General features: G+C 37.3%; 3 protein-coding genes across 3 annotated transcripts; all 3 read right to left on the bottom strand.

The window, feature by feature from the left end:
• Nucleotides 1-1,426: 1,426 nt before the first annotated feature.
• LOC113298322 lies at nucleotides 1,427-4,288 on the bottom strand. Its single transcript, XM_026547029.1, has 2 exons — nucleotides 4,269-4,288; nucleotides 1,427-3,173 (listed from the first exon to the last, which is right to left on the bottom strand). The coding sequence occupies exon 2, from the start codon at nucleotides 2,301-2,303 to the stop codon at nucleotides 1,689-1,691; it is 615 nt and encodes a 204-aa protein (XP_026402814.1). The 5' UTR covers nucleotides 2,304-3,173; nucleotides 4,269-4,288; the 3' UTR covers nucleotides 1,427-1,688.
• Nucleotides 4,289-4,946: 658 nt separating this feature from the next.
• LOC113295158 lies at nucleotides 4,947-5,486 on the bottom strand. The gene has a single exon (XM_026543507.1). The coding sequence runs from the start codon at nucleotides 5,484-5,486 to the stop codon at nucleotides 4,947-4,949; it is 540 nt and encodes a 179-aa protein (XP_026399292.1).
• Nucleotides 5,487-6,140: 654 nt separating this feature from the next.
• Nucleotides 6,141-9,822, bottom strand: LOC113298321. Its single transcript, XM_026547028.1, has 7 exons — nucleotides 9,371-9,822; nucleotides 9,181-9,279; nucleotides 8,760-9,087; nucleotides 7,444-7,578; nucleotides 6,724-6,806; nucleotides 6,532-6,637; nucleotides 6,141-6,446 (listed from the first exon to the last, which is right to left on the bottom strand). Exons 1-7 carry the CDS (start codon nucleotides 9,520-9,522, stop codon nucleotides 6,351-6,353), a joined length of 999 nt encoding a protein of 332 aa, XP_026402813.1. The 5' UTR covers nucleotides 9,523-9,822; the 3' UTR covers nucleotides 6,141-6,350.
• Between the last annotated feature and the right edge of the window lie 413 nt (nucleotides 9,823-10,235).

Below are 10,235 nucleotides of genomic sequence, written 5' to 3'. Positions count from 1 at the left end.
GGATGTTGTTCGACTTACTATGAAACTTTCATATAAGCCGATCTAGTTTCTAGCAAAAGGGTTGGAATTGAAAATTATAGGTTCGACGCATGCAGTAAACAGATTCGGTAAGCCGAACCGTTCATCAATTGGTAGATTCGGCTCATAGATGTGAGCCGAACCTCAACCTGTTTCGCCGAACCATGATTCAAAAAACCTAACTTTTGATAATTGAGAGCTATAGAAGTGAGATTAAGTATAGGATATAAGTGTACCTGTGTATTAGAAGCATTGGGTTCGTCATCAATGTCTTCATCATCTGGATTTGGCTCATAAAAATCATCATCTTGAGCTTGTGTTTGAGTTTGAGCTTGTGTTTGAGTTTGTGTAAAATCATTCTCATAATCTAAGAAATCAGCCATTTCTGGATCATTGTTGTAGTTGATATGTATTTTCCTAGGTTTTTTAGATGAATGATGACCCTCCTCATCCTCTATTGAATCAAGAATTAGAATTTTCTCACTTTCTCCTTCTCTTTCTCTCCTTCTTAACCAAACCAAAACTTTGATTTTTTTTTTTCCCCAAATTTTTCATCTAAACAACTCTTATAATTCTGAAAATTATTTTAATCAGTAAACAAAATATTTAATCACTAATCAAGATTATTAACACTAATACGTAAAGGGCAGATTTGCCATTAAAAAAATTTGGGTTAAGAAGTTATCTGATTTTGCTATTTCACAACTTTTTTTGTCATTCATTCAGCCTTGAAAGATTTTGGTATGCCCAAAATCATAGTTCAAAATGGTAGTGGAAAGACGCCAATCACAAGATAGGGCCATCATCGAGGCTAGGTAGGACCGTAGCATATGTTGCCAGTCTTCTGAGACTGTTCATACCTCTCTCGGCTACACCTGGATTGTCCTTTCCCAGTCAGAATGTGCACAATTGGGCAAGATTGGAAATCTTAAAGACTGTTTGGTGTTTCGATTGAAATAAAATATGCTATGTGACCATTCTGGTCGTAGGAGGATTAGATCAGCCCCCGTAAGAGCTTCAATTGATAGATCAGGTTTCCCATTCCAGTCGCAAGGTATATCGATTTCCTCTTCACTCCACTTAATGTTGCCATCTGCTTCTTCATTAATTGTCCATAGGGAAGTTTGAGTTAACAAAGCTATGCGTCCATCAATTTCTGTTAGCTCAACTGTTTGTGACCACTTAAATTCCAAGGGATCAATGACGAAACCAGGAATCGGAATAAGCCTGAACTTTTCGGTTACAATATCAAATCTCATTATTTGTTCACCTTGCTTTGTGGCTGGGAACCGCCAATATAAACAACCATCTACATAAAAAGCGTCTTCATAAGCTATAGAGATGGGTGGAGATGCGTCGATTCTTCTCCATGTATTTTTCCCAACAGCAAAGACTTCAACTACTTGATTTTTAGGTCTGTTTGATATCTTTTCACCCCAAGTGCATTCATCCGAACCTGATATCCAGATGACTTTATGTTCATCACTCTGTGGATTGAATCATTTCTGATTAAACAGGTCGTATTTTTTTATTTTTTTGCTAGGCAAGAAACAGAATAAAAGAGAATACCCTCTCTAACACACAGAGGGGCGATACAAGGAGGGATAGAGTTTAACCACCAGTTAAAAGCCTGGTTTTTAAAAGCAAAGCTTGCCAGAGAGTGTGCGACCTTATTTGCATCTTTCTTGATGAATTTTGAACATACTTCTGTCTTTTATCTGAAGGATCATGGGTCTCAGTCTCCAAGGATACGAAGCGATTTCATTATTCAGTACTTTGATTACCTTTTCAGCATCGCTCTCAATTATGATATCCTTCCACTCCATTTTCTCGGCGAGGTCGAAGGCAAGAGTGATAGCTTTAGCTTCTGCCTCCATGGGAGGATTGCAGTTATGCCCACAAGTGCCACCGGCTTCAAATTTTGCATCTGCATTTCTTGCAACCATGGCACAAGCACCAGAATTGGATATGAAAGCAGCAGTATTCAACTTAATCCAGTTTGCAGGAGGAACCCATCTTTCCAGATTAATAATTCTGCTTCTGGAAGTTGCAGTTGTTGAGTTTGGTGTTATACTTACATCTTCGCTGTTAGGCAAATTGTAGTTGTACCAAAAATGAGTCTCAAGTATGATTCTCTGAATTGAAGGGTTATTTTTATCGAATATTTTTCCATTTCTAGCCTTCCAGATAGCCCACATAGCACAACTTCCTAATATGAAGACAGAAAAATCTCCTTTTTCATGAAGCCACCTTTGCCACAGTTTGCTTGACAGAGTCATTTTCATTCACTCTCAGTCCCATATTTGATCCAAAGAGAACTGCTCTGGCCACAGTACAGTGAAAGAAGGAGATGATCACTAGTTTCAACCGCATCATACAGAATACACACTCTTTGTCAACTCCTGCTTTCCCATATTTTCCCGTACAGCAATTCCATCGTTGAGAACTCTCCATATGAATATCTGCATTTTTGGTGCCAGGTTCTTAACTTTCCAGAAATTTGCCCACGGAAAGGACTCACTATTGCTGCCAGAAGTGGAGAAGGGCATGTTGCGCTGTAGAGACTTCATAAAAGACTTGGTACAGAAGTCCCCACAGGGATGGGGGATCCATAAGAGTGTCTTTTATATCAGCTTTTTCACCAGGGATGCGTATCGAAAGAATCTTAGCAGCCTTGTATATTTATTTTGAAAGGCCTTTTCGTGTATTTTATTTTGATCATGTTGTATGAATTCTCGTATCAATGAAATTTAGAGATATACCCTCTTAGGAAGAAGGTAACATATCCAAAAGCCTCCAGATATTTTGCAACATGTCGAGAAAAGGCATCATCCTTAAACATCCTTTTACAGTGAGAAGCCTCCTCTGCACGAGGCACAGAAGTATAGATGCACAGGACAACGGTGCGGCAGTATCAAGTAAAACAAGAAAGAAACACGGCAGAAAATTTGCAGGACAAGAACTGAGATTCTGAGAATCTCACTCAACTGCTGAAACTACTTAGGTCAACACAAATTATACCAACCTGATGATTTTATAAATTCAAGATCCCTGACATAAACGACTCCGAGATTCTGTACTTTGTCAGAGAAAGTCTACTATTCCATTTCTTCAATGGCACTGAAAAATGGAGACAACGCGAGGCCGCTGCGCCACTGAAAAAACACAGTAAACCATGCAAATGACAAGCCTAAGACACACTAACAAATAATCAGCATTGAATGAATCAAAGGAAGAAACAGAAAGCTCAGTACACAAAAGATTACTGGATAGTAATAAATATTACGTCACAGCCAAAATGGCTGGGGACTCTGTTGCAGAGATAATAGAGATGTTAAATTCTAATGATTCAAATTTATCACGTTTTCTTGTCAGATCATAGTTCCATGATCAATCAAATAGAAGGAAGAGACATGATAATAAAGATTCCTGAGTTGCTCAAGATGCTGTTAGAAAAGGAAATCTGTCTGACAACTTCACTTAGAGTGATTCAGACATCACAAACTGAAGCCAGAGATTAGCTCGGTCTATGACCACAGTTAATGGCTTGATAAATCCATGCCTACTGATGTTACGGAGATGCATAATGTCAGTCTTAGAACATCATGCTAGTGCTCTAAAATAGAATGTGACTATATATATGATAAAATAGGACAGCAATTTTGTGTTTGCATCAATCACTGATTAGGTCAAATAGAAAATGGAAAGGCATGAGACTGCCAAATTGTAGAGTAACTTCATAGCATAAGCGAAGCTAACTCATACACACACACAAGATATCTAATTGAAACTAGTGGAGCGCAAAACAGTGGCCAGACAAAATATGTAGAAGTGATGCAAAACAAAGAATGAAATAATTATAGTTTCTCTCTTTCTTTTAAAAGAGCACATACACAATAGGACAGCTTTTACAATTCTGTTGGAGCAATAAATACGCATAATTCACGTTCCATAACTTTTTTGTAGTATGTCATTACTAAGATATCATGCAATGATGTTAACAGGAGTATCATCTGCAAAATAAGGCCAACTTTTAAGACATAGTAAGATAAGGCAATGCCGAATCAAATTTCATTGATTAAGGTATAAAGTGTTGTAACTTCCTTACGTAATTAAAAAAGTCAAGATTAGTGCCTCATCACCCTTTTCTTTTTAGGGTGAAGGCCACCCTTCTGAAGATTACACAAGCATGAAACTGTCAGTGTTTACTAGAGTTACAGAAGAAAACGGGATAAAAGAAAAGATCGCACCTGTAATGTAGACCAAAAAGTTTCTAATTAATGTCCCCACCCCCCCACCCCAAAGCTAATATTGAACAACTAGCTGAAGGCATAATGTATTGCAATAAAAGAGGCAAAAACTTTTCGCTCAAAGTCGTTGCTGAGACTCAATAAGCAAAGCATTGAGCATAACATGAATTGCAGCTTCATAAACAGCTCCATCATAATGCATCCCATCCACTGTACACCTTCCCCCACAGTTCCGACTCAATGAGTTGATATTCAGTAAAAGCATCGGTCCCCCATTTTGACGTAAAAGCTTACTCTTGAAGAGCTCCCTCTCATGAGCATTTCTCACAGCGAAGTTCATCTTTTCCCTTTTTTCCTCTGTATTCATCATAGATTCTATCAACGTTGGCATCCCAAGTCAAAACATATGAGGTGACTGTATAGAAACTAAACCTGTTACAGGCCCATCATTCTTGAATTCTGAAGAAAAAGGTAATAACAACATAACCAATTGCCTCGCCAACCCTAAAGAAACACCCTAATCTGATGCATTATTGATATGCAACATATCCCATAGACCTGTCCCCATAACCAAAACATCAGGATACAGACGATTCCGCTTATATTCCATGAGTAAATTAGTTAAATTTGCAGTATAAGGAGCCCAAACAAAATCCAATTTTACCCCAATCTTCTCAATCACAGTTTGATAATCACTATGAATAAATCCCCCCTTACTAATTCCATTTCACTTGGTTCCAAAATCAAACCCATCAGAGAAAGAACGAATAAACGAGCTTGCGAATCGCCAGCAACAACTACCCAAGACCCATTAAGTAAATCAGAAGCATCAGAAGGACCTAATTTCTGAAACCCACAAGCAAATACAGGTGTAGACTTTTCCCAAGTCCATGACTTCTCAAAACCAGAAGAAACATTACTCAATAACTGTGTTTTTTTATCAACCTTGATAATTGGTTGTACATCCCAAACAATTTCATGAAGGAAAGAAATACATGAACTACGGTTCTCTAATACAATAGATGATGAAAAAGATGAAGCAAAATTAGTAACTGAAGGAAAATAAGGAGTTAGATGAACACCTACCGCGAGACTGATAAACAGAGCTCCACTGAAAAACATTATTTTATTGCGACCGAGATGATATCCAGCTAAACCCATTGGAACAAACAGAACTATACGAGCAGCTAAGGCACCAAATTGAACGGTACCCACCATTGATCTGATCCTAATGAATCACATTGGATTATCAATTCGGTTCAATCTAGAGAAGTTTTACTCAAATTTGTGTCAAGCATAATAAGAAATTGTGTCAAGCATAATAAGAAACCGAAATTATTATTGTACTATAGAAACAAAATAAGGGTTGAAAGCGGCACGGTGACTTACTGTCGTTGCTGTTGGATGTTGGTGGAGGATTCTTCGATTTTAAGTTCCACGACAACAAACAGAAGAGATACCGTACTATGTTTTTTTTTCTCTGTCGCCTGGATCTGACTCAGATCACCTGACTCATCTGGGTCTGACTCACTAAGGGCTGACTCTAAAAATGTACTCTGTTCTGTATGTAATTTCTGACAAGGATTCAATCTTCAACCTGTGCAAATCATGTGGATCAATTTGATGAAGTATGATTGTAGATTTCAGGAATCAATCTCTTTGATTTAATTATACTTTGTTTAGGCTCTTGCAATGGATTGATTCAGATTCTAAAATTCCAGTTTGTTTTCCTCAGTAGGTCTACTAAACGAAGGAAGCTTTAATCCCCATGTAGATTTACAAGGTTGGTTGTTGTAGTTTACCGTGCGACTTGGTCGATAATACCTCTCTATACATTTAAGAGCTGTACTGTGTCTGGAGAGATCCAATGAATTATGCTACCGTTTGCTTTTGCTTTTGCAAGGAAAGCAAAAGCATGTTATGCTATAACCCGAATATTTTACTAGTTGTGACAAGATTAACTCATGCCATGTTACAGAGATTCTTGCTGTCCATGTTACACGCCAGAAGCATAATTCTATTTCGTATGAAGTCCTGGGCGAGGAAGACACATGCACAATTCTGCACAAAGGAGTTTCTTGCTTATGTAGAAGCTGTAACTGGAAGTTTCCACTGGTTGAACTCGGCAGCAGTTAGCATGAAAGAACTAGCATTCCGATGTCCACCTCCTCCAAATTTCTGAAAAGAGACGAATTGCAGTAGACATACGATTAGGTGAAAGTAAACAAGTCAGATAGTTTCCAATACAGAATTAGTACCAAACCTGAGAGATTGGCGTGGTGTCTTCTGTTTCCACACTCCTGAGACTTATTTTAAGCAACTCAGCATTTCCAAGTTCAGGAACTCGATAAACAACAGCTCCAATTCCCCTAAAATTCAAGAGATGAAACCAATTATTTGTCTAGATAATGGAATACCGCAAGAGATTTGAAAATATCAAAAGTAAACACACTACCGCATATGAAGATCACGACTCTTATTAGCTAACTGGTGCCCAAGTTCGCTCCTCAAGTTTGAAACGGAGTCTGCATCGACAGCCTGCATGTAAAAAACGTCCCAACAACGCTCAAGTTTGCAATTATGAAACACATATACTTTAATGCATGCAATGGCCAATGGTGGATTGGCTGAGGTAGGAGGAGTTGATAAAATAAAAATCCTATTTGACTGGCTGTTTTCCGCCTTTCACCAACCGTCTGTGTGGGCCACATGCATATGCGCTAAGAGCTGATTTAACCCCTTATCTACTGAGCAAAATCCAGATGAAAAAAATCATCCTTTTGATATCTACTATCTAGCCCTTATTGATGAGGTTATAAGACTTGGTTAGAGAACACTTTACGGTGAGGAGAATATCTTATCAAACTCATCCATTGGGTTGATTCTCATGAGTGACCTATGAACTTTTGGACCCACAACCAGCGGGCCTGCTGGGGAAGCTTCTTATATATAGCTCACTGAAAAGAAACTCTCTAAAATAACAAGGAAATTAAAAAGAAAAAGAGAACAAAAAACAACAAAAAGCACCTTAAGCTCACGAGAGAGAAGAAAAAGTAGGCCAGCAAGCCCGTGCAATTCAAAATCTAGGTTTTATTCAAGTTCTGGGATATTATATAAATGCAGCACGAATCTAAATAAATATGACGGGTAAAGAACAAGAAGAAGGGCACTATACCAGGCAATATCCAAATAGTCCACCATCAAGTGCAATTTCATATGAGCCGTCAAGAACTTCGTCAATTCTATTTTGCTTTTGTGATAAGCTCGACATCCCTTGGTCGATCACTAAACGTGGATCTAGCGACAATAACTGCTCATCCCATAAACTTCACGTCAGCAATAATCGAATGAGAAAGTTTACCTTATTTCATGAAAAAGATTATCTGTTTTATCAATTAGGGATATAAAATGAAAGGAAATATAATATGACGTAGAGCCAGTATTTTGAGTTCATGGAAAATGTAAGCTAAAAATGGATATCAGTTCAGTTCACTATCAAGAAATGAACAGAAGGCAGAAGACGAATTGTAGATACCTACACAATACTCCCCTAACGAAACGCTTAAGACCCCCTCTAAAAAGTCCGTACAGGAATCTCATTATAAGAGAAGAAAAGGGAAAAGTTGGACAGTGGTGAATAACATAACTGATAGGAATAATCCATCTAACTGTGGTCATTATATAAAAGGGTGTCGAAAAAGTGGTTTAGACTTTGTACAGTTCATCGCCACCTTACCCTTCACTTATTCATAATATATATGTTCTTTCACACAACACAAGCATACTGAAAGAAGAAAAAATAAAATCTTGAATTCGCTTCTTTCAACTTTCGCTCGGTTAGTCATTTTCTCACATACTCCTAACTAAAATACTCTCACATCTAAGGATTGCTTCCAAAATCAAATCCACCATAACAAGTCCTACAACCCCCAAAATTTTGGAGGAAACTCCACTTTGAAGACTATATCATATTTTTATTTAGCAACAAATAAAGGTTTTCTCAACTTGATTCCATGTAAAACTGCTTAGCACCCCAAGGGAATCATAGTTCCTCCCATTTAGATTTACAAGGATTCATAAATTCCTTAGGAACACAAACACAGCATCCAAACTTTAGATATGTTTGGTAAGTTTAAGAGAGTAAGGAATCAAAGGTTCTTAATAAAGCACATGGAACTGGTGCAAAAGTGGATACTTTTATCAGAGCTCTAGATTCAAGCAAACTTTACAACTATTAATAAAATTGCACAAAACAATCAGATAATGATTCCCATCCCTCACTTTTTTTAGAAGATTAAACATATACTGGAAATCTTTTCCACACTTTGTTACAATAAAATAAACTTAGAGGCCCTAATTAAGGTCTACGACAGAGAATGAAAATGAATTGAATGATTGAGATCAATTTGCCTCTCTCCAAGAATAAAAAGGATATGCACCACTGTAAAGCAAGCTAAAACATCGAAAGAGGTATGGAAAATGATTACATACCTGTCCAAACAACCCGGGATCCAACCTGACGTCGTACTCGATGTTTAAATCTTTCATCCCACTAGTGAAAGCTTTGCTATCTGGAAGAGCCCACCTCCACAAATCTACATCTTCGATGTATTTAAACAGTTGATTAACCCTTTCAAGCTTATCCTCGGCTACCAACTCCTTCCCAACTCCTTCGTCTGAGATTTTCTTCTTGAAATAATCATAAGCAATGGTAGCACCACTTCTCTCCATATCTATAACTTTAATCACATTCTCACGAATAGAAGTATCAGCCTTAAACATCTCAACTGCAGTTTTGTGATGGTCTAGAATTATGACACTGGAGAGTTTAGACACATGAAATTAGTTTGAAACAATGAAAATGAAGCCACAAATTTACCAAAAAAATTAAAAATTCGAAGAAAATACAAACCTTTCAACATGAGAAGATAATTTAGCAACAAAACCAGAAGGCCCAACAAAATCAAGTAAATAAACTTGATTAATTTCATCAAGAGGAAGATCTTCTACCCTGAGAAAAACATAGCACAATATTTTGAGTACAACATAGAAAGATAAAAGTAGATAAATGTAGGAAATTGACAAATAAGAAGTCCACTTACTTAACAGGAGAATAAACAGTATTGGGGAAGTAAAGAACATCCTGTTTAATAGCTGAAAAGTAAAGATGAGAAGCAAGAGCAGCAAATACTCCATCTGGACAAGGATAATGATACAACACTGCTGGTTTTGATTTTTTGATTGAACCTTCCATGATTTTATTGTTTGAAGTTGTGTGAATTAGTTTTCTTTTGAATTCAAAATCAAAATTAAAATTTATGATTGGTATCCTATTCTCCAAAACCCTAATCAGATGAAACCCACAGCTTATGTTATTATTACCCGTTAATCTCCTAAACCCTAACTTGATTAGATTATTAGAAATAAATAAGATTTGAGATGAACAACTCTACTTCTCCTCCCTCCTTGGTTTTGGCGCATAATAAGCCTCCCTACGTGACTGAAAGAATTTCAGCACAACTTTTACCGAACCAGCCCAGCCAGTCGGCGCAACTCGTGAAAATTTTCTACCACTGTCTGTTGTGCGGAACTGACGTGGTTATGGGGCTGTTTTTTTCTTTCTTTCTTTTTATTTTTTAAACAAAGAAAATTTTATTTGGTGTGTCCGAAATTGACTACGAATACAGCTAGGCATGATATAGTTTCATTTTTTTTTTTAAAGCAAATGCCTTCAAAAAGTCAGACAGTCTATCTCAACTGCTGGGAATAGCCAAACAGGAGAACAAGACTGGTACAGATAGGCAAGCCAAATGGCAGGAAACAACATAACAAAAATAAAGGATAGCAAAGGGAAATAAAAAGATAGATACTATTGTTCCAGATTGCTACTAAACAAGAGAGAACATCATCAAGGACTAAGGGGGCTTCATCCACGACCAAACAAATTGTCAGCACTACAAACAACTG

This window comes from Papaver somniferum, chromosome 7, assembly GCF_003573695.1.
Source record: "Papaver somniferum cultivar HN1 chromosome 7, ASM357369v1, whole genome shotgun sequence".
NCBI lineage: Eukaryota > Viridiplantae > Streptophyta > Magnoliopsida > Ranunculales > Papaveraceae > Papaver > Papaver somniferum.
This window is presented reverse-complemented; position numbering and strand designations above follow the sequence as displayed.